General features: G+C 48.6%; 1 protein-coding gene across 6 annotated transcripts in view; it reads left to right on the top strand.

Moving 5' to 3' along the window:
* The window catches only part of LOC141731686 (protein spinster homolog 1-like), a 28,305-nt gene continuing 3,494 nt past the window's right edge, over positions 1-24,811 (top strand). Inside the window, exons 1-11 of one of the 6 annotated variants that reach the window (XM_074558126.1) lie at positions 1-212; positions 1,863-1,928; positions 3,583-3,719; positions 6,311-6,462; positions 7,830-7,896; positions 10,145-10,262; positions 11,468-11,570; positions 16,293-16,445; positions 19,164-19,353; positions 20,809-20,874; positions 21,471-21,599. In XM_074558126.1, coding sequence (XP_074414227.1) covers positions 23-212; positions 1,863-1,928; positions 3,583-3,719; positions 6,311-6,462; positions 7,830-7,896; positions 10,145-10,262; positions 11,468-11,570; positions 16,293-16,445; positions 19,164-19,353; positions 20,809-20,874; positions 21,471-21,599 — 1,371 coding nt within the window. In that variant the 5' untranslated portion in view covers positions 1-22. Of the gene's footprint in view, positions 213-539; positions 605-886; positions 939-1,862; positions 1,929-3,582; positions 3,720-6,310; positions 6,463-7,829; positions 7,897-10,144; positions 10,327-11,467; positions 11,571-16,292; positions 16,446-19,163; positions 19,354-20,808; positions 20,875-21,470; positions 21,600-24,811 lie in introns of those variants that run through there. The other 5 variants (XM_074558127.1, XM_074558130.1, XM_074558131.1 and 2 more) reach the window with 5 other exon arrangements.

Here is a 24,811-nt window from a genome sequence, read left to right on the forward strand (position 1 = left end):
CCCTCCCCCCCCCCCCCCCCCCATGGCTGCCCCCAGCCCCTCCCCCACCCTGGCTCGCCCCGATGACGTCACGGTGGGGGCGGGGCCACAGCCGGAGCCGGCCCCGCCCCCCGCGGGCAAAGCCCCGCCCCCTCCGCCCCGCCCCCACCTCAGCGTGGCCGTGCTGTGCTTAATTAATCTGCTTAATTACATGGACCGGTTCACCGTGGCAGGTAATTAATTAGTGCCTAATTAATTTACTTAATTGCATGGACAGATTCACCGTGGCAGGTAATTAATTAGTGCCTAATTAATTTATTTAATTACATGGACAGGGTCACAGTGGCAGGTAAGTAATTAGTGCTTAATTAATTAACCTAATTATGTGCATTGGTTCACCATGCCAGGTAATTAATTAGTGCCTAATTAATTGGCGTAATTACATGGATGGAATCTACCTGGGAGGTAATTAATTAATGGGGGTGGGGCTAATTAATTAGTGCTTAATTAATTAGTGCTTAATTACATGGACAGGGTCACAGTGGCAGGTAATTAATTAATGGGGGTGGGGTTAATTAGTGCTTAATTAATCTGCTTAATTACATGGACCGGTTCACCGTGGCAGGTAATTAATTAGTGCCTAATTAATTTACTTAATTGCATGGGCAGGGTTTACAGTGGCAGGTAATTAATTAATGGGGGTGGGGTTAATTAGTGCTTAATTAATTTGCTTAATTACATGGACAGGGTTCACCGTGGCAGGTAATTAATTAGTGCTTAATTAATTTACTTAATTACATGGACAGATACACCATGGCAGGTAATTAATTAGTGCCTAATTAACTGGCGTAATTGTATGGATGGATTCTCCCTGGGAGGTAATTAATTAATGGGGGTGGGGCTAATTAATTAGTGCTTAATTAATCTCCTTAAGTGCATGGACAGATTCACCGTGGCAGGTAATTAATTAGTGGTTAATTAATCTGCTTAATTACATGGACAGGGTCACAGTGGCAGGTAATTAATTAATGGGGGCGGGGCTGATTAGTGCTTAATTAACCTCCTTAATTACATGGACAGGGTCACAGTGGAAGGTAACTAATTAAAGGGGGCGGGGTTAATTAATTAATGCTTAATTAATCTCCTTAATTTCATGGACAGATTCACTGTGGCAGGTAATTAATTAATGGGGGTGGGGCTAGTTAGTGCCTAATTAATTTATTTAATTACATGGACAGATTTACTGTGGCCGGTAATTAATTAATGTGGGCGGGCCTAAAAAAGGGGGCGGGTTTAAGGAATGGGGGCGTGGCCAAGGGGTATAAAAGGTCTTAAGGAAAGGGGGAGGGGCTTAGGGGTGTGGGAGGGGCCAATTAAGTTTAGGCTAATTAATTCCGGGCCTAATTAAGTCCTTTAATTGGATGGATGGGTGGGTGGGGGAGGGGCTGAGGGGTCATTGGGCGGTTGTGGGCGTGGCTGTGGTGAGTGGGCGTGGCTGTGGGCGTGGTCTCAGCTGTTTGAGGGCGTGTCCCATTCATGCCCCTCCCCTAGGTGTGTGAGTGGGTGTGGTCTCAGGGGGTTTGTGGGCGTGTCCATTGTTTGTGGGCGTGTCCCGGTGATTTGTGGGCACATCTCATTGTTGCCCCGCCCCCAGGTGTGTGGGTGGGCGTGGTCTCAGGTATTTGTGGGTGTGTCCTGTTTATTTGTGGGCATGTCCCAGGGATTTCTGGGCGTGTCCTGGTTATTTGTGGGTGTGTCCCGTTTATTTGTGGGCGTGTCATGGGAATTTCTGGGCATGTCCCGGTGACTTGTGGGCGTGTCCCATGGTTTGTGGGCGTGTCCCGTTGATTTGTGGGCGTGTCCCACCGTTGCCCCGCCCCCAGGTGTGCTGCCCGAGGTCGAGGATTATTTCGGGATCGGCGACAGCAGCTCCGGCCTCCTGCAGACAGGTGAGGCCACGCCCACCCCTCCCTGGCCACGCCCACCTCTCCCTGGCCACGCCCACCTCTCCCTGGCCACGCCCACCCCTGTCCCACAATTCCTTGGGGGTGGGATCTGATTTTTGGGGATTTTTTGGGAAGGAATTTAATTTTTGGTTTGGGTTTTTTTGGGGGGATTAAAAAAAATTTTATTTATTTATTTAAATTTATTTAAATTTATTTAAATTTATTTAAATTTATTTATTTTAATTTTTTGCTCACCTGTATCTCACCTGTCCCGGTTTTCATCAGCAGTTTTGGGTTATTTATTTTAGTTTTTATTTTATTATATATTTTATTTTATTTTTTATTGATTTATGTTATATATAATTATATGTTTATTATTATATTTATATGTATTATATATTTATTATATATTATATTATATATTTTGTCTTATATTTTTTATTTTTTATTTTATTTTTATTTTATTATATTTATTTATTATATTTATATTTTTATTTAATTGTTTTTTATTTTATTTTATTTTGCTTTATTTTATTTCATTTCTGGGTCTTTTTTTGGGTAATTTTTTTTGGGGATTTTTTTGGGAATTTTTTTTTAATTAATTTATTTTAATTTTTGCTCACCTGTATCTCACCTGTCCAGTGTTCATCAGCAGATTGGGGGTGATTTTATTTTATTTTATTTTATTTTATTTTATTTTATTTTATTTTATTTCATTTTATTTCATTTTTTTTCATTTCTGGGTCATTTTTTTGGGGATTTTTTTGCGGATTTTTTTGGGAATTTTTTTAAATTAATTAATTTAATTTTCTCTCACCTGTATCTCACCTGTGCCAGTGTTCATCAGCAGTTTGGGGGTGTTTTTATTTCATTTTTTACCATTTTTGGGTCATTTTTGGGTCATTTTCTTGGGGATTTTTTTGCGGATTTTTTTGCGGATTTTTTTGGGATTTTTTTTTAATTAATTAATATAATTTTTCTCACCTGTATCTCACCTGTCCAGTGTTCATCAGCAGTTTTGGGGTGGTTTGTGCCCATTTTTGGGTTGTTTTTTTTCCTTTTTGTGTCATTTTTTGGGGGATTTTTTTGCGGATTTTTTTGGGAATTTTTTTGGAATATTTTTTTAATTAATTAATTTAATTTTTGCTCACCTGTCTCACCTGTCCAGTGTTCATCAGCAGTTTGGGGGTGTTTTTACTTCATTTTTTTCCATTTTTGGGTGATTTTTTGGTCATTTTTGGGTCATTTTTTTGCGGATTTTTTTGGGGATTTTTTTGGGAAATTTTTTTTAATTAATTAATTTAATTATTCCTCACCTGTGTCTCACCTGTCCAGTGTTCATCAGCAGTTTGGGGGTGTTTTTATTTCATTTTTTTCCATTTTTGGGTCATTTTTGGGTCATTTTTTTGGCGATTTTTTAATGGATTTTTTTGGGGATTTTTTTTTAATTAATTAATTTAATTATTCCTCACCTGTATCTCACCTGTCCAGTGTTCATCAGCAGTTTTGGGGTGGTTTGTGCCCATTTTTGGGTTGTTTTTTTTCCTTTTTTTGGGTCATTTTTGGGTCATTTTTTTGCAGATTTTTTTGGGGATTTTTTAAAATTTTTTTTAATTAATTAATTTAATTATTTCTCACCTGTATCTCACCTGCCCAGTGTTCATCAGCAGTTACCTGGTGCTGGCTCCGCTCTTCGGTTTCCTCGGGGACCGGCACAGCCGCAAGCGGCTCCTGGCACTGGGGCTGGCGCTGTGGTCGGGCGTCACCCTGGCAACCAGCTTTGTGCCACCGCAGGTAAATGACGCACCTGGGCACACCTGGGTACACCTGGGCACACCTGAGATACACCTGGGTACAGCCAAAGTACACCTGGGCACACCTGGTTATACCTGAGATACACCTGGGTGCACCTGGGCACACCTGGGCACACCTGAGATACACCTGGGCACACCTGGGCACACCTGGGCACACCTGAGATACACCTGGGTACAGCCAAAGTACACCTGGGCACACCTGGTTATACCTGAGATACACCTGGGCACACCTGGGCACACCTGGTTATACCTGAGATACACCTGGGCACACCTGGGCACACCTGGGAGTATCCTAAACACACCTGGGCACACCCAAAATACACCTGGTTATACCTGAGATACACCTGGGCACACCCAAAGTACACCTGGGTACACCTGGGCACACCCGAGATACACCTGGGTACACCTGGGAGTATCCTAAACACACCTGGGCACACCTGGGCACACCTGGGACACACCTGGGCACACCTAAAATACAGCTGGGTACACCTGGGACACACCTGGGACACACCTGGGGCTGGCGCTGTGGTCGGGGGTCACCCTGGCCACCAGCTTTGTGCCCCCGCAGGTGAGGGGCACACCTGGGCACACCTGGGCACACCCAAAATACACCTGGGGCACACCTGAGATACACCTGGGCACACCTGGGGACATTGGGGACACACCTGGGGCTGGCGCTGTGGTCGGGCGTCACCCTGGCAACCAGCTTTGTGCCCCCACAGGTAAATAACGCACCTGGGCACACCTGGGCACACCCAAAATACACCTGAGATACACCTGGGCACACCTGATTATACCTGAGATAGACCTGGGTACACCTGGGCACAACTGGGCACACCTGGGCACGCCCAAAATACACCTGGGCACACCTGGGCACACCCAAAATACACCTGGGCACACCTGGGATACACGTGAGATACACCTGGGTACACCTGGGCACACCTGGGTACACCTGGGCACAGCTGGTTATACCTGAGATACACCTGGGCACACCTGGGCACACCTGGGTACACGTGGGCACACCTGGGCACACCTGGGCACACCCAAAATACACCTGGGCACACCTGGGCACACCTGAGATACACCTGGGCACACCTGGGCACACCCAAAATACACCTGGGCACACCTGGGCATACCTGGGCACACCTGAGACACACCTGGGGCTGGCGCTGTGGTCGGGCGTCACCCTGGCAACCAGCTTTGTGCCCCCACAGGTAAATAACACACCTGGGCACACACAAAATACACCTGGGCACACCTGGGAGTGTCCTAAATACACCTGAGATACACCTGGGTACACCTGGGCACGCCCAAAATACATCTGAGACACACCTGGGCACACCTGAGATACACCTGGGTACAGCCAAAATACACCTGGGCACACCTGGGTACACCTGGTTATACCTGAGATACACCTGGGATACCTGGGACACACCTGGGCACACCTCAGATACACCTGAGATACACCTGGGGACACTGGGGACACACCTGGGCACACCTGGGCACACCTGGGCACACCCAAAATACACCTGGGCACACCTGGGTACACCTAGGCACACCTGAGATAGACCTGAGAGTATCCTAAACACACCTGGGCACACCTGAGATACACCTGGGCACACCTGGTTATACCTGAGATACACCTGAGAGTATCCTAAACACACCTGGGCACACCTGAGATACACCTGGGCACACCTGGGCACACCTGAGATACACCTGGGCACACCTGGTTATACCTGAGATACACCTGAGAGTATCCTGGGCACAGCTGGGCACACCCAAAATACACCTGGGTACACCTGGGCACACCTGGGGTCACACCTGGGCACACCTGGGTACACCCAAAACACACCTGGGCACACCTGGGCTCAGGTTTGCTCCCACCTGGGAGGGGAAATGGGCTGGGGGAGGGGCAGAGCAGGGTGGGGGCGGAGTCAGTCTAATGTGGGAGGGGTCAGTGACGTGGCCCCGCCCCCTTACAGCATTTCGGCGCGCTATTGGCCGGCCGGGTGCTGGTGGGCGTGGCCATGGGGGGGTTAATGAGGGTGGGGGATGGGTCAGTGTGATGTGGGAGGGGTCAGTGACGCGGCCCCGCCCCTTTTGCAGCACTTTGGCGCGCTATTGGCTGGCCGGGCGCTGGTGGGGGTTGGGTCTGGATGATGTGGGAGGGGTCAATGACGTGGCCCCGCCCCCTTGCAGCACTTCGGCGCGCTATTGGCCGGCCGGGCGCTGGTGGGGGATGGCTCAGTCTAATGTGGGAGGGGTCAGTGACGTGGCCACGCCCCTTTGCAGCACTTTGGCGCGCTATTGGCCGGCCGGGCGCTGGTGGGGGTTGGGTCAGTGGGACGTGGGAGGGGTCAGTGACGTGGCCCCGCCCCCTTGCAGCACTTTGGCGCGCTATTGGCCGGCCGGGCGCTGGTGGGGGATGGCTCAGTCTAATGTGGGAGGGGTCAATGATGTGGCCCCGCCCCTTTTCAGCACTTTGGCGCGCTATTGGCCGGCCGGGTGCTGGTGGGGGATGGCTCAGTCTAATGTGGGAGGGGTCAGTGACGTGGCCCCGCCCCCTTACAGCACTTTGGCGCGCTATTGGCCGGCCGGGCGCTGGTGGGCGTGGGCGAGGCCGCCTACTCCACCCTGGCCCCCACCCTGGTGGCCGATCTGTTCCGGGGCCCCGCCCGCAGCCGCGCCCTGGGCGGCTTCTACCTGGCCGTGCCCCTGGGCAGGTAAAGGGGGCGGGGCTAAATGAGGGGGCGGGGCTAAACTTGGGGGCGGGGGTATGGGTATGGGGTGGGGCTAAACGTGGGGGCGGGGCTAAGGGAATGGGGGCGGGGTCATGGGTTGGGTTCTACCTGGCCGTGCCCCTGGGCAGGTAAAGGGGGCGGGGCTAAATGAGGGGGCGGGGCTAAACATGGGGGCGGGAGTATGGTGGTGGGGCTATGGGACTGGGGGCGGGGCTATGGGAATGGGGGCGGGGCTAAATATGGGGATGGGTTCTACCTGGCTGTGCCCCTGGGCAGGTGAGGGGCGGGGCTAAACCTGAGGGCGGGGCTAAGGGAATGGGGGCGGGGCTATGGGAATGGGGCGGGGCTATGGGAGTGGGGGCGGGGCTAAACATGGGGGATGGGTTCTACCTGGCCGTGCCCCTGGGCAGGTAAGGGGGGCGGGGCTAAATGAGGGGGCGGGGCTAAATGTGGAGGCGGGGCTAAACATGGGGGCGGGAGTATGGGGGTGGGGCTAATGGAATGGGGGCGGGGCTAAACGTGGGGGTGGGGCTATGGGTTGGGTTCTACCTGGCCGTGCCCCTGGGCAGGTAAAGGGGGCGGGGCTAAATGAGGGGGCGGGGCTAAATGTGGGGGCGGGGCTACGGGAATGGGGGCGGGGCTATGGGTATGGGTTCTACCTGGCCGTGCCCCTGGGCAGGTAAAGGGGGCGGGGCTAAATGTGGGGGCGGGGCTATGGGAATGGAGGCGGGGCTACGGGAATGGGGGCGGGGCTATGGGTTTGGTTCTACCTGGTCATGCCCCTGGGCAGGTAAAGGGGGTGGGGCTAAGGGAATGGGGGCGGGGCTAAACGTGGGGGCGGGGCTATGGGAATGGGAGTGGGGCTAAGGGGATGGGGGCGGGGCTAAAATGGGGGCGGGGCTATGGGTATGGGTTCTACCTGGCCGTGCCCCTGGGCAGGTAAAGGGGGCGGGGCTAAATGAGGGGGCGGGGCTATGGGTTGGGTTCTACCTGGCCGTACCCCATGGCAGGTAAAGGGGGCGGGGCTAAACATGGGGGCGGGGCTATGGGGAACATGGGGGAGGGGCTGGGATGATTAATTGGGACGAGGGGGGCGGGGCTGTAATTGGTAATTAGGGGTGGGGGAGGGGCTGGGATCAATAATGGGGTGGGGGAGGGGAAATTGGGGGAGGGGGAGGGGCTAACATGGGGTGGGGGAGGGGCTGGGATCAATAATTGGTGGTGGGGGCGGGGCTATAATCGATAATTATGAAGGGGGCGGGGCTATAATCGATAATTATGAAGGGGGCGGGGCTTTGGTGGATCCAAGCCCCGCCCCCTCGGCGCTGACCCCGCCCCTCCCCCCGCAGCGGGCTGGGTTACATCGCGGGGTCAAAGGTCAAGGACCTGGCGGCCGATTGGCGCTGGGCGCTGCGGGTGAGCGGGGGAGGGGCCACAAAAAAAACCCCAAAAATTCACCCCAAAATATCCCCAAAAAATATCCCAAAAATTCACCCCAAAAAATATCCCAAAATATCCCAAATATTCACCCCAAAATATCCCTAAAAGTTCACTCTAAAATATCCCAAAAATATCCCAAAATTCACCCCCAAAACACCCCAAAAATGTCCCAAATATTCACCGCAAAATATCCCCAAAATACCCCAAAATATCCCAAATATTCACCCCAAAATATCCCAAAATTCACCCCAAAATATCCCAAAATTCACCCAAAATATCCCCAAAAATTCACTCTAAAATATCCCAAAAATACCCCAGAATGTCCCAGAAATTCACCCCAAAATATCCCCAAAATTCACCCCAAAACACCCCAAAAATATCCCAAAAACTTCCCCAATATATCCCAAAATTCACTCTAAAATATCCCAAAATACACCCCAAAATTCACCCCAAAATTCACCCCAAAATAGCCCCAAAATTCACCCCAAAATAGCCCCAAAATTCACCCAAAAATTACCCCAAAATATCCCCAAAATTCACCCCAAATATCTCAAAATTCACCCAAAAATATCCCAAAATATCCCCAAAAATTCGCTCTAAAATATCCCAAAAATACCCCAAAATTCACCCCAAAAACATCCCAAAATATCCCAAATATTCATCCCAAAATATCCCCAAAAATTCACCCCAAAACACCCTAAAATATCCCAAAATTCACCCAAAATATCCCAAAAATTACCCCAAAATACCCCCCAAAATTCACTCTATAATATCCCAAAAACACCCCAAAATAGCCCCAAAAATTCACCCCAAAAATCAACCAAAATATCCCAAATATTCACCCCAAAATATCCCAAAATTCCCAAAAAACTACCCCAAAAATATCCCAAAAATTCACTCCAAAATATCCCAAATATACCCCAAAATACCCCAAAATTCACCTAAAAAAGTAGCACAAAAACATCATAAAATATCCCAAAATTCACCCAAAATATCCCAAATACTCACCCCAAAATATCCCCAAAATTCCCAAAAAATTACCCCAAAATAGCCCCAAAAATTCACCCAAATTTCACCCAAAAATATCCCAAAAATTCACCCAAAACACCCCAAAATTCCCCAAAAATTCCCCCAAAATTCCCCCAAAATTCCCCCCAGTATCCCCAAAATATCCCCAAATCCCAAATACCCAAAATTATTTAAAATATCCCCAAAAATGCCCCAAAATTACCCCCAAAAAACCCCAAAATATCAAAAAATTCACCCCTGAATGACCCCTGAGTGACCCCAAATGACCTTTAAATGACCCCAAATGACCCCTGAGTGACCCCTGGGTGACCCCTGTGTGACCACTGACCACTGAGTGACCCCTGGGATCCCCAAATTCCCCAATTTTAACCCCTAAATGACCCCAAATCACCTCTAAATGACCCCTGAGTGACCCCTGAGTGACCCCTGAGTGACCCCTGACCATTGAGTGACCCCTGAATGACCCCTGAGTGACCACTGACCCCCAAATCCCCCAATTTTAACCCCTAAATGACCCCAAATCACCTGAAAATGACCCCAAATGACCCCTGAGTGACCCCAAATGACCCCTGAGTGACCCCTGGGATCCCCAAATGTCCCAATTTTAACCCTTTAATGGCCCCAAATCACCTTAAAATGACCCCTGAGTGACCCCTGAATGACCACTGAGTGACCCTGAGTGACCACTGAGTGACCACTGACCATTGAGTGACCCCTGGGATCCCCAAATGTCCCAATTTTAACCCTTTAATGACCCCAAATCACCTGAAAATGACCCCTGGGTGACCCCTGAATGACCACTGACCAGTGAGTGACCCCTGGGTGACCCCTGAGTGACCCCGAGTGACCACTGAGTGACCTCTGAGTGACCTCGAGTGACCCTGAGTGATCTCTGAGTGACCCCTGAGTGACCACTGACCCCCAAATCCCCCAATTTTAACCCCTAAATGACCCCAAATCACCTCTAAATGACCCCTGAGTGACCCCTGGGTGACCCCTGAGTGACCCCAAATAACCCGAGTGACCCCTGACCATTGAGTGACCCCTGGGATCCCCAAATGTCCCAATTTTAACCCCTAAATGACCCCAAATCACCTGAAAATGACCCCAAATGACCCTGAGTGACCCCTGAGTGACCACTGACCCCTGAGTGACCCCTGACCCCTGAGTGACCCCTGACCTCTGACCCCCGCAGGTGACCCCTGTCCTGGGCCTGCTGGCGCTGCTGCTGCTCCTGGCCGTGGTCAGCGACCCCCCCCGGGGCGGCCTGGACGGGGCTCCGGCCACGGGAGTGACCACGGGAGTGACCACTGGAGTGACCACACTGACCACTGACCAGCGGTCATGGGGGCATGACCTGAGAGAGCTCAGCCGGAAGTGAGTGACCACTGAGTGACCAATGAGTGACCACTGAGTGACCATTGAGTGACCAATGACCAATACATACCATCCCTGGGTGACCACTGAGTGACCACTGAGTGACCCTGAGTGACCAGTGAGTGGCCACTGACCGCTGAGTGACCACTGAGTGACCACTGAGTGACCACTGAGTGACCAATGACCACTGAGTGACCACTGAGTGACCACTGAGTGACCATTGACCAATGAGTGACCATTGACCAATGAGTGACCATTGACCAATGAGTGACCACTGCCCTTATATTGCCCTTATACTGCCCATTGAGTGACCAATGAGTGACCACTGAGTGGCCAGAGTGACCACTGAGTGACCACTGAGTGACCATTGACTGAGTGACCACTGAGTGACCACTGAGTGACCATTGAGTGACCACTGCCCTTATATTGCCCTTATGCTGCCCATTGAGTGACCACTGAGTGACCACTGAGTGACCACTGAGTGACCGAGTGACCAATGAGTGACCAATGACCAATACAGAACATCCCTGAGTGACCACTGAGTGACCCCTGAGTGACCATTGACTGCTGAGTGACCATTGAGTGACCATTGACCAATGAGTGACCACTGAGTGACCACTGCCCTTATATTGCCCTTCTACTGCCCATTGAGTGACCATTGAGTGACCGCTGAGTGACCATTGAGTGACCAAAGAGTGACCAATGAGTGGCCAATGACCAATGAGTGACCAATGAGTAAACACTGACCACTGAGTGACCACTGAGTGACCACTGACCATTGACCACTGAGTGACCCTTACTGACCACACTGACCACTGAGTGACCACTGAGTGACCACTGAGTGACCAATGACCACTGAGTGACCATTGACTGCTGAGTGACCACTGACCAATGAGTGACCACTGAGTGACCCTGAGTGACCACTGAGTGACCAATGAGTGACCAATAAGTGACCATTGAGTGACCCTGAGTGACCACTGCCCTTATATTGCCCTTATACTGCCCATTGAGTGACCACTGAGTGACCACTGAGTGACCATTGAGTGACCAATGACCAATACATACCATCCCTGAGTGACCACTGAGTGACCCCTCAGTGACCATTGACTGCTGAGTGACCATTGAGTGACCATTGACCAATGAGTGACCACAGGAGTGACCACAGGAGTGACCACGGGAGTGACCACGGGAGTGACCATTGAGCATCGGTCATGGGGGCACGACCTGAGAGAGCTCGGCCGGAAGTGAGTGACCACTGAGTGACCACTGCCCTTATACTGCCCATTGAGTGACCACTGAGTGACCACTGAGTGACCACTGCCCTTATATTGCCCTTATACTGCCCATTGAGTGACCACTGAGTGACCACTGAGTGACCCCTGAGTAACCATTGAGTGACCACTGAGTGACCATTGAGTGACCACTGCCCTTATATTGCTCTTATACTGCCCATTGAGTGACCAAGGAGTGACCACTGAGTGACCAATGAGTGACCACTGAGTGACCCCTGAGTGACCAATGACCAATAAGTAACCAATGAGTGACCATTGACCAATGAGTGACCACGGGAGTGACCACGGGAGTGACCACGGGAGTGACCACTGAGCATCGGTCATGGGGGCACGACCTGAGAGAGCTCGGCCGGAAGTGAGTGACCACTGAGTGACCACTGAGTGACCACTGGCCAATGAGTGACCATTGAGTGACCAATGACCACTGAGTGACCATTGAGTGAGCACTGCCCTTATATTGCCCTTATACTGCCCATTGAGTGACCACTGAGTGACCACTGAGTTACCAGTGACCACTGAGTGACCAATGAGTGACCACTGACCAATGCAGAACATCCCTGAGTGACCAATGACCATTGAGTGACCATTGAGTGACCATTGAGTGACCAATGACCAATACATACCATCCCCGAGTGACCACTGAGTGACCACTGAGTGACCCTGAGTGACCAATGAGTGGCCACTGACCGCTGAGTGACCATTCAGTGACCATTGACCATTGAGTGACCACTGAGTGACCCCTGAGTGACCAATGAGTGACCAATGACCAATGAGTGACCAATGAGTGATCATTGACCAATGAGTGACCACTGAGTGACCACTGCCCTTATATTGCCCTTATACTGCCCATTGAGTGACCAATGACTGACCATTGAGTGACCATTGAGTGACCAATGACCAATACATACCATCCCTGAGTGACCGCTGAGTGACCCTGAGTGACCAATGAGTGGCCACTGACCGCTGAGTGACCACTGAGTGACCACTGAGTGACCACTGAGTGACCACTGAGTGACCAATGACCAATACAGAACATCCCTGAGTGACCAATGACTGCTGAGTGACCAATGAGTGACCATTGACCAATGAGTGATCACTGAGTGACCACTGAGTGACCAATGAGTGACCAATGAGTGACCAATGACCAATGAGTGACCACTGCCCTTATATTGCCCTTATACTGCCCATTGAGTGACCAATGAGTGACCACTGAGTGACCTCTGAGTGACCACTGAGTGATCAATGAGTGACCAATGAGTGACCACTGACTGCTGAGTGACCACAGAGTGACCATTGACCAATGAGTGACCACTGAGTAAACACTGACCAATGAGTGACCACTGAGTGACCACTGCCCTTATATTGCCCTTATACTGCCCATAGAGTGACCACTGAGTGACCACTGAGTGACTGATGACCAATGAGTGACCAGTGACCAATGAGTGACCATTGACTGCTGAGTGACCAATGAGTGACCATTGAATGACCAATGAGTAAACACTGACCAATGAATGACCATTACTGACCAATGAGTGACCGCTGTCCTTATAGTGCCCTTATACTGCCCATTGAGTGACCAATGAGTGACCAGTGAGTGACCATTGACCACTGAGTGACCAATGAGTGACCAATGACCAATACAGAACATCCCTGAGTGACCACTGACCGCTGAGTGACCATTGATTGACCACTGAGTGACCCCTGCCCTTATACTGCCCTTATACTGCCCATAGAGTGACCACTGAGTGACCACACTGACCACTGAGTGACCAATAAGTGACCAATGAGTGACTATTGAGTGACCAATGAGTGACCACTGACCAATGAGTGACCACTGAGTGACCACTGAGTGACCAATGAGTGACCATTCAGTGACCAATGACTGACCACTGAGTGACCCTGAGTGACCACTGACCACTGAGTGACCACTGAGTGACCACTGACCAATTTTTGAGCCATTTTTGGTCATTTTTGTGCAGAATTTTGATTTTTTTTCCAATTTTCACGGGGTTTTTTTTTAATTTTGGGAATTTTTTATTAAATTTTGATTTTTTTAATAAATTCTGATTTTTTGTGTCTGCCCACCCTCGGTGTCCTTTGTCACCGGTGTCCCTAAATCCATTTTTGGGCACAGTTTCCCCATTTTTGGTCATTTTTGTGTAAAATTTCTCTATTTTGGGATATTTTAATGCGGTTTTTTGGGATATTTTTGGGGATTTTTTTGGGATTTTTTGGGGATTTTTTGGGGGGATTTTTGGGAGTTTTTTTTGAAATTTATTGAGATTTTTTTGGGGGCTTTTGGGGGGATTTTTTTGGATTTTTTTTTTGAGGTTTTTTGGGGGATTTTTTTGGGAATTTTTTCGATTTTTTTGGGGATTTTTTGGGATTTTTTGGGAATTTTTTGGGAAATTTTTGAGATTTATTTGGGGATTTTTGGGGATTTTTTGGGGAATTTTTTGGGATTTTCTGGGAATTTTTTGGGAAATTTTTGAGATTTATTTGGGGATTTTTGGGGGATTTTTTGAGGATTTTTTTTGAATTTTTGGGATTTTTTGGGATTTTTTTATTTTTTTGAGGATTTTTGGGGGATTTTTTGGGGAATTTTTTCGATTTTTTTGGGGATTTTTTTGAGATTTATTTTGGGATTTTTGGGGAATTTTTTGGGGATTTTTTTGAGGATTTTTGGGGGATTATTGGGGATTTTTTAGAGAATTTTTTGGAATTTTTTTGGAATTTTTTGAGATTTATTTGGGAATTTTTTGGGATTTTTTGGGTAAAATTTCCCCATTTTTGGTCATTTTAGTGCAGAATTTTGATTTTTTGCCCGATTTTCACGGGGTTTTTTTTGGGATTTTGGTAATTTTTTAATAAATTTTGATTTTTTGTGTCTGCCCACCCTCGGTGTCCTTTGTCACCGCTGTCCCCAAATCCATTTTTGGGCACAATTTCCCTATTTTTGGTCATTTTAGTGCAAAAAAATTGCAAAAATTTCCTGAAAAATTCCTCAAAAATCACCAAAAATTTCCCAAAAAATCCCTCAAAATTCCCAAAAAATGCCTCAAAAATCCTCAAAAAAAAAAAAGAAAAAACCCCAAAAAAATCCCCCAAAAAATTCGATTTTTTGGCCGATTTTCACGGGGTTTTTTTGGAATTTTTGTAATTTTTTAATAAATTCTGATTTTTTGTGTCCCCCACTTTGATGCCACCCTCGGTGTCCTTTGTCACCGCTGTCCCTAAATCCATTTTTGGGTACAATTTCCCCATTTTTGGTCATTTTTGTGTAAAATTTCTCTATTTTGGGATATTTTAATGCGGTTTTTTGGGATATTTTTGGAATTTTTTGGGGGTTTTTTTGGGGATTTTCAGAGATTTTTTGGGATTTTTTTTTGAATTTTTGGGGGATTTTTGGGAGATTTTTTTTGAAATTTATTGAGATTTTTTTGGGGTTTTTGGGGGGATTTTTTTGGGAATTTTTTCGAATTTTTTTGGGATTTTTTGGGAGTTTTTGGGGAAATTTTTGGGATTTTTTTGGGAATTTTTTGTGAAACTTTTGAGATTTATTTGGGGATTTTTGGGAACTTTTTGGGGGATTTTTGGGGATTTTTTGGGAATTTATTTGAGGATTTTTGGGGGATTTTTGGGGATTTTTTTTGAGAATTTTTTCGATTTTTTTGGGAATTTTTTGGGATTTTTTGGGTAAAATTTCCCCATTTTTGAGCCATTTTAGTGCAGAATTTCGATTTTTTGCCCGATTTTCACGGGGTTTTTTTTGGGAATTTGGTAATTTTTTATTAAATTTTGATTTTTTCTGTATTTCAGTTTGATGTCACCCTCGGTGTCCTTTGTCACCGCTGTCCCTAAATCCATTTTTGGGCACAATTTCCCCGTTTTTGGCCATTTTTGTGTAAAATTTCTCTATTTTGGGATATTTTTCGGAATATTTTTGGGAATTTTTTGGGATTTTTTGGGGGGTTTTTTGGGGATTTTCAGAGATTTTTTGGGATTTTTTTTGGGAATTTTTGGGGGATTTTTGTGAGATTTTTTTGAAATTTATTGAGATTTTTTTGGATTTTTTGGGAAATTTTTTGGGATTTTTTTTTGGATTTTTTGAACATTTTTGGGGGAATTTTTGGGAATTTTTTTGGGAATTTTTGGGGGATTTTTGGGGATTTTTTGGGGAATTTTTGGATTTTTTGAGGATTTTTTGGGGGATTTTTTTGGGATTTTTTTCGATTTTTTTGGGAGTTTTTGGGGAATTTTTTTGGATTTTCTGGGAATTTTTGGGGATTTTTTTTGGGATGTTTTGAGGATTTTTTTGGGGAATTTTTTGGGAATTTTTTGGGATTTATTTGGGGATTTTTGGGGATTTTTTGGGTAAAATTTCCCCATTTTTGAGCCATTTTAATGCAGAATTTCGATATTTTGCCCGATTTTCGCGGGGTTTTTTTTGGGAATTTTGTATTTTTTTACTGAATTTTAATTTTTTATGTATTTCAGCCGTACCCTGGTGCTCTCCACGCTGGGATTCACCTCGGTGTCCTTCGTCACCGGTGTCCCTAAATCCATTTTTCGGTCATTCTAATGCAGAATTTTGATTTTTTGCCCGATTTTCGCGGGGTTTTTTTTGGGAATTTTGTATTTTTTTACTGAATTTTAATTTTTTCTGTATTCCAGCCGTACCCTGGTGCTCTCCACGCTGGGATTCACCTCGGTGGCGTTCGTCACCGGCGCTCTGGCGCTTTGGGCTCCGGCTTTTCTGTTCCGCACCCGCCTGGCCCGGGGGGAGGGGCAGCCCTGCAAGGGGAGGCGCTGCCAGGGAGACCAAAGGTAGGAAAAATAGAAAAAATTTATAAATTTGGGGCATTTGGGGGGTTTAGAGGATTTGGGGATGATTGGGGAATTTTCAGGGATTTTTTGGGGATTTTTTTGTGTTTTTTTAGGGGATTTTCAGAGATTTTTTGGGATTTTTTTTGGAATTTTTGGGGGGTTTTTTTGTGGAATTTTTGGATTTTTTTTTAATTTTTTAGAAGATGTTTTGGGGATTTTTGGGGGATATTTTGGGAATTTTTTGGGATTTTTTGGGGATTTTTTGGGGACTTTTTTGGGATTTGTTGGAATTTTTGGGAAATTTTTTAGGGATTTTTTGGGGATTTTTTGGAATTTTTTTGGGATTTTTTGGGATTTTTTGGAATTTTTTGGGGAATTTTTTGGGGAAATTTTGGGGAATTTTTAGGATTTTTTTATTTATTTATTGGAGATTTTTTGAAATTTTTTGGGATTTTTTGGGATTTTTGGGGCAATTTATTTGGGATTTTTTGGGATTTATTTGGGATTTTTTGGGGGATTTTTTGGAATTTTTGGGGATTTTTTGGATAGTTTTTTGTGGATTTTTTTGGGGGATTTTATTGGGAATTTGGGATTTTTTTGGGGCATATTGGGGGGAGGGGCAGCCCTTCCGGGGACGGCGCTGCCAGGGAGACCAGAGGTAGGAAAAATAGAAAAAGTTTATAAATTTGGGGGGATTTGGAGGGGTTGGAGGGGTTTGGGGACAATTGGGGAATTTTCAGGGATTTTTTGGGATTTTTTGGGATTTTTTTCAGAATTTTTTGGGAATTTTTTTGAATTTTTTTGGTAATTTTTGGGGGGTTTTTTTGTGGAATTTTTGGATTTTTTTTTAATTTTTTAGAAGATGTTTTGGGGATTTTTGGGGAATTTTTGGGGGATATTTTGGGAATTTTTTGGGATTTTTTGGGGATTTTTTGGGGACTTTTTTGGGATTTGTTGGAATTTTTGGGAAATTTTTTAGGGATTTTTTGGGGATTTTTTGGAATTTTTTGGGGATTTTTTGGGATTTTTTTTTGGGATTTTTTTTGGGATTTATTGGAGATTTTTTGGAGTTTTTTGGGGATTTTTGCGAGATTTTTGGGAGTTTTTTTTGAATTTTTGGGAATTCTTTGGGAAATTTTTTGTGAATTTTTGGGGATTTTTGGGGAATTTTTTTGGGATTTTTTTGGGATTTTTGGGGATTTTTTGGGATTTTTTGGGGGATTTTTAAGCATTTTTAAGGGATTTTTTGATATTTTTTTGGGAGTTTTGGGGGATTTTTGGGGGAATTTATTTGGGAATTTTTGGGATTTTTTTATTTATTTATTGGAGATTTTTGGAAATTTTTGGGGGGGATTTTTTGGGATTTTTGGGGGAATTTATTTGGGATTTTTTGGGATTTTTTTGGAATTTATTTGGGATTTTTTGGGAGTTTTTTGGAGGTTTTTTGGGGATGTTTGGGGGAGGGGCAGCCCTGCCGGGGGCGGCGCTGCCAGGGAGACCAGAGGTGAGAAAAATGCAAAAAAATTTATAAATTTGGGGGGTTTTGGGTGGTTTGGGGGGGGTTGGAGGGGTTTGGGATTTTTTTGAGATTTTTTGGGATTTTTTTCAGAATTTTTTGAGGATTTTTTGGGATTTTTTTGGGGGTTTTTTTGTAAAATTTTTGGAATTTTTAAAAAATTTTTTTAAGATTTTTTTGGGATTTTTGCGAGATTTTTGAGGAATTTTTTTAGGATTTTTGTGGGGTTTTGGGGGATTTTTTTGGGGGATTTTTTTGGATTTTTTTGGAAATTTTTTGGGTTTTTTTGGAATTTTTGGGGGGATTTTTTGGGAATTTTTTGGGGATTTTCTGGGAATTTTTTTGGGATTTTTTGGGATTTTTTGGGGGATTCTTTTTGATTTTTTGGGATTTTTTTGGATTTTTTTGGGATTTTTGGAGATATTCTTGGGAATTTTTTTGGGATTTTTTGGGGGGATTTTTTGGACTTTTTGGGGGATTTTTTGGTTTTTTTGGGGGGGATTTTTGGGGAATTTTTTTATTTTTTGGGGGATTTTTTGGGGGTTTTTTGGGATTTTTGGGGGAATTTTTGGGGATTTTTGGGGAACATTTTGTGGAATTTTAGGACTTTGGGGGCATTTGGGAACATTTTGGGTTTGAATCTCCCCATTTTGGGTTATTTTGGGGTAGAACTTCCCCATTTTGGATCATTTGGGGTCATTTTGAGGTAGAATTTCCCTATTTTGAGTAATTTTAGGGTAGAACTTCCTCATTTGGGGCCACTTTGTGGTAGAATTTCCTCATTTTGGGTTATTTTGGTTTTTTGGGGGGTTGGGTTCCTCTTTTTGGGTCATTTTAGGTTATTTTGGGCCATTTTAGGATGGAATTTCTCAATTTTAGGTTATTTTTGGGTGGAATTTTCCCATTTTAGGATGGAATCTCCCAATTTTGGGTCAATTTGGGGGTGGAATTTCCCATTTTGGGTTATTTTGGGGTGGAATTTCCCCATTTTAGGATGGAATCTCCCAATTTTGGGTCAATTTGGGGGTGGAATTTCCCAATTTTGGGTCATTTTGGGGGGGGAATTTCCCCATTTTGGGTCATTTCAAACCATTCCCACGGGGGTTTTTTGTGCTAATTTTTTCATTAATTTTATCTATTTATTTATTAATTATTAATTTTATTTTTTAATTGGAATCGTGACCTTTGACCCCTGTCCGCAGCCTCCTGTTCGGCGCGCTGACCTGCGGCTCGGGGGTGCTGGGGGTGGGGCTGGGGGCGGAGCTTTCGCGCAGGCTCCGCCCCCGCGAGCCCCGGGCGGATCCATTGCTGTGCGCGGGGGGGTTGCTGGGGGGGGCGCCCTGCCTGCTGCTGGCGTTGGTCTGCGCCAAACCCTGCCCCCCCGCGGCCTATGTGAGTTGGTTTATACTGGTTTGTACTGGTTTATACTGGGTTATACTGGTTTATATTGGTTTATACTGGTTTATAGTGGTTTATACTGGGAGAGGTTTGGGATTGAACTGGGTTATACTGGTTTATACTGGTTTATACTGGGGGGGTGCCCCTGCCTGCTGCTGGCGTTGGTCTGCGCCAAACCCTGCCCCCCCGCGGCCTATGTGAGTTGGTTTATACTGGTTTGTACTGGTTTATACTGGGTTATACTGGTTTATACTGGGTTATACTGGTTTATATTGGTTTATACTGGGAGGGGTTTGGGATGGAGCTGGTTTATACTGGGTTTTACTGGTTTATACTGGGGGGGTGCCCTGCCTGCTGCTGGCGTTGGTCTGCGCCAAACCCTGCCCCCCCGTGGCCTATGTGAGTTGGTTTATACTGGTTTGTACTGGTTTATACTGGGTTATACTGGTTTATACTGGTTTGTACTGGGAGGGGTTTGGAATGGAACTGGGTTATACTGGTTTATACTGGTTTATACTGGTTTATACTGGTTTGTATTGGTTTATACTGGTTTATACTGGGATATACTGGGATGGACTGGTTTATACTGGGATATACTGGTTTATACTGGGAGGGACTGGTTTATACTGGGTTATACTGGTTTGTACTGGTTTGTACTGGGTTATACTGGTTTGTACTGGTTTGTACTGGGAGGGGTTTGGGATTGAACTGGGTTATACTGGTTTATACTGGTTTATACTGGTTTGTACTGGTTTGTACTGGTTTGTACTGGGTTATACTAGTTTATACTGGTTTGTACTGGTTTATACTGGTTTATACTGGTTTGTACTGGGAGGGATTTGGAATGGAACTGGGTTATACTGGGTTATACTGGTTTGTACTGGTTTATACTGGGTTATACTGGTTTGTACTGGTTTATACTGGTTTATACTGGGATATACTGGGATGGACTGGTTTATACTGGGATATACTGGTTTATACTGGGAGGGACTGGTTTATACTGGGTTATAGTGGTTTGTACTGGTTTATACTGGTTTGTACTGGTTTGTACTGGTTTGTACTGGGAGGGCTTTGGGATGGAACTGGGTTATACTGGTTTATACTGGTTTATACTGGTTTGTATTGGTTTATACTGGTTTGTACTGGGATGGACTGGTTTATACTGGGTTATACTGGTTTGTACTGGGATGTACTGGTTTGTACTGGGTTAGACTGGTTTATACTGGGATGGACTGGTTTATACTGGGAGGGGTTTGGGATTGAACTGGGATATACTGGTTTGTACTGGGATATACTGGTTTATACTGGTTTATACTGGGAGGGACTGGGATGGAGTTTGGGGTTACTGGGATGAACTGGGATGAACTGGGACGAACTGGGATGGACTGGGAGCAAACTGGGAGCTTACTGGTCTGAACTGGTTTGAACTGGGATTCCCCCCCCCCCCAGGTTTTCATCTTCCTGGGTGAGACCCTGCTGTCGCTGAACTGGGCAATCGTGGCCGACATCTTACTGGTGAGACTGGGAGGGACTGGGAGGGACTGGGATAAACTGGGATGAACTGGGAGGGACTGGGAACAAACTGGGATGGACTGGGATAAACTGGGATGGACTGGGATAAACTGGGAGGGGACTGGGATAAACTGGGAGGGACTGGGAGGGAGTGGGATGGACTGGGAGGGACTGGGAACAAACTGGGACATACTGGGATTGCATTAAAATGAACTGGGATGGACTGGGATGAACTGGGAGGGACTGGGATAAACTGGGAGGGGACTGGGATAAACTGGGAGGGACTGGGAGGTTACTGGGATGGACTGGGATGGACTGGGATGAACTGGGAGGGACTGGGATAAACTGGGAGGGGACTGGGATAAACTGGGAGGGACTGGGAGGTTACTGGGATGGACTGGGAGGGACTGGGATGAACTGGGAGGTTACTGGGATAAACTGGGATGGATTGGGATGAACTGGGATGAACTGGGTGGTTACTGGGATGAACTGGGAGGGACTGAGATGGCGCTAAAATGAACTGGGATAAACTGGGATGGACTGGAGTGTTACTGGGATGAACTGGGAGGTTACTGGGAGGGGCTCTGGCCTCATCCCAGTGGCTCCCAGTTCATCCCAGTTTGTCCCAGTACGTGGTGCCCCCCGGACGCCGCTCCACGGCCGAGGCGCTGCAGATCGTGGCCTCCCATTTACTGGGAGACGCTGGGAGCCCCTACCTGGTGGGACTGGTGAGACTGGGATGGACTGGGATAAACTGGGATAAACTGGGAGGGACTGGGATGGACTGGGAGGGGATTGGGCCCATACTGGGATCATTGGGAGGGCACTGGGATGGACCGGGACAAACTGGGAGGGACTGGGAGGGGTCTGGGCTCATACTGGGAATACTGGGAGGGGATTGGGTCCTTACCAGTCCATACTGGGAGCACTGGGAGGGCTCTGGTTCCATACTGGGAGCACTGGGGAGCCATTGTGGCCCAAACTGGGAGCACTGGGAGGGGCGGGGCCTGCTCCCCTCACGCCATTCCCGCCTTTTTTTGTGGCCCCGCCCCCTCAGTTGAATGACAGCCCAGGGGGCGGGGCCTCTGTGAGGGATGGGAAGGTATCGGGCCCATACTGGGATCATTGGGAGGGCACTGGGACGGACTGGGGCAAACTGGGAGGGACTGGGAGGGGTCTGGGCTCATACTGGGAATACTGGGAGGGGATTGGGTCCTTACCAGTCCATACTGGGAGCACTGGGAGGGCTCTGGTTCCATACTGGGAGCCATTGTGGCCCAAACTGGGAGCACTGGGAGGGGCGGGGCCTGCTCCCCTCACGCCATTCCCGCCTTTTTGTGGCCCCGCCCCCTCAGTTGAGTGACAGCCCAGGGGGCGGGGCCTCTGTGAGGGATGGGAAGGTATCGAGCCCATACTGGGATCATTGGGAGGGCACTGGGACTGACCGGGACAAACTGGGAGGGACTGGGAGGGGTCTGGGCTCATACTGGGAATACTGGGAGGGGATTGGGTCCTTACCAGTCCATACTGGGAGCACTGGGAGGGCTCTGGCTCTATACTGGGAGCCATTGTGGCCCAAACTGGGAGCACTGGGAGGGGCGGGGCCTGCTCCCCTCACGCCATTCCCGCCTTTTTTGTGGCCCTGCCCCCTCAGTTGAGTGACAGCCCAGGGGGCGGGGCCTCTGTGAGGGATGGGAAGGTATTGAGCCCATACTGGGATCATTGGGAGGGCACTGGGACGGACCGGGACAAACTGGGAGGGACTGGGAGGGGTCTGGGCTCATACTGGGAATACTGGGAGGGGATTGGGTCCTTACCTGTCCATACTGGGAGCACTGGGAGGGCTCTGGCTCCATACTGGGAGCACTGGGGAGCCATTGTGGCCCAAACTGGGAGCACTGGGAGGGGCGGGGCCTGCTCCCCTCAGGCCATTCCCGCCTTTTTTGTGGCCCCACCCCCTCGGTTGAGTGACAGCCCAGGGGGCGGGGCCTCTGTGAGGGATGGGAAGGTATCGAGGCCATACTGGGATCATTGGGAGGGCACTGGGATGGACCGGGACAAACTGGGAGGGACTGGGAGGGGTCTGGGCTCATACTGGGAATACTGGGAGGGGATTGGGTCCTTACCAGTCCATACTGGGAGCACTGGGAGGGCTCTGGTTCCATACTGGGAGCCATTGTGGCCCAAACTGGGAGCACTGGGAGGGGCGGAGCCTGCTCCCCTCACACCATTCCCGCCTTTTTTATGGCCCCGCCCCCTCAGTTGAGTGACAGCCCAGGGGGCGGGGCCTCTGTGAGGGATGGGAAGGTATCGAGCCCATACTGGGATCATTGGGAGGGCACTGGGATGGACCGGGACAAACTGGGAGTGACTGGGAGGGGTCTGGGCTCGTACTGGGAATACTGGGAGGGCATTGGGTCCTTACCAGTCCATACTGGGAGCACTGGGAGGGCTCTGGTTCCATACTGGGAGCACTGGGGAGCCATTGTGGCCCAAACTGGGAGCACTGGGAGGGGCGGAGCCTGCTCCCCTCACGCCATTCCCGCCTTTTTGTGGCCCCGCCCCCTCAGTTGAGTGACAGTGCAGGGGGCGGGGCCTCTGTGAGGGATGGGAAGGTATCAAGGCCATACTGGGAGCACTGGGAGAGCACCAGGGCCATACTGGGAGCACTGGGAGGGCTCTGGCTCCATACTGGGAGCACTGGGGAGCCATTGTGGCCCAAACTGGGAGCACTGGGAGGGGCGGGGCCTGCTCCCCTCACACCATTCCCGCCTTTTTTGTGGCCCTGCCCCCTCAGTTGAGTGACAGCCCAGGGGGCGGGGCCTCTGTGAGGGATGGGAAGGTATCGAGCCCATACTGGGATCATTGGGAGGGCACTGGGACGGACCGGGACAAACTGGGAGGGACTGGGAGGGGTCTGGGCTCATACTGGGAATACTGGGAGGGGATTGGGTCCTTACCAGTCCATACTGGGAGCACTGGGAGGGCTCTGGCTCCATACTGGGAGCCATTGTGGCCCAAACTGGGAGCACTGGGAGGGGCGGGGCCTGCTCCCCTCACGCCATTCCCGCCTTTTTCGTGGCCCCGCCCCTTCAGTTGAGTGACAGCCCAGGGGGCGGGGCCTCTGTGAGGGATGGGAAGGTATCGAGCCCATACTGGGATCATTGGGAGGTCACTGGGACGGACCGGGACAAACTGGGAGGGACTGGGAGGGGTCTGGGCTCATACTGGGAATACTGGGAGGGGATTGGGTCCTTACCTGTCCATACTGGGAGCACTGGGAGGGCTCTGGCTCCATACTGGGAGCACTGGGGAGCCATTGTGGCCCAAACTGGGAGCACTGGGAGGGGCGGGGCCTGCTCCCCTCACACCATTCCCGCCTTTTTTGTGGCCCCGCCCCCTCAGTTGAGTGACAGCTCAGGGGGCGGGGCCTCTGTGAGGGATGGGAAGGTATTGAGGTCATACTGGGAGCACTGGGAGAGCACCAGGCCCATACTGGGAGCACTGGGAGGGCTCTGGTTCCATACTGGGAGCACTGGGGAGCCATTGTGGCCCAAACTGGGAGCACTGGGAGGGGCGGAGCCTGCTCCCCTCACGCCATTCCCGCATTTTTGTGGACCCGCCCCCTCAGTTGAGTGACAGCCCAGGGGGCGGGGCCTCTGTGAGGGATGGGAAGGTATCGAGGCCATACTGGGAGCACTGGGGGAGCACCAGGGCCATACTGGGAGCACTGGGGCCATACTGGGAGCACTGGGAGAGCACCAGGGCCGTACTGGGAGCACTGGGGCCATACTGGGAGCACTGGGAGAGCACCAGGGCCATACTGGGAGCACTGGGGAGCCATTGTGGCCCAAACTGGGAGCACTGGGAGGGGCGGGGCCTGCTCCCCTCACGCCATTCCCGCCTTTTTGTGGCCCCGCCCCCTCAGATGATTGACACA

Source organism: Zonotrichia albicollis, chromosome 24 (assembly GCF_047830755.1).
Source record: "Zonotrichia albicollis isolate bZonAlb1 chromosome 24, bZonAlb1.hap1, whole genome shotgun sequence".
Lineage (NCBI taxonomy): Eukaryota > Metazoa > Chordata > Aves > Passeriformes > Passerellidae > Zonotrichia > Zonotrichia albicollis.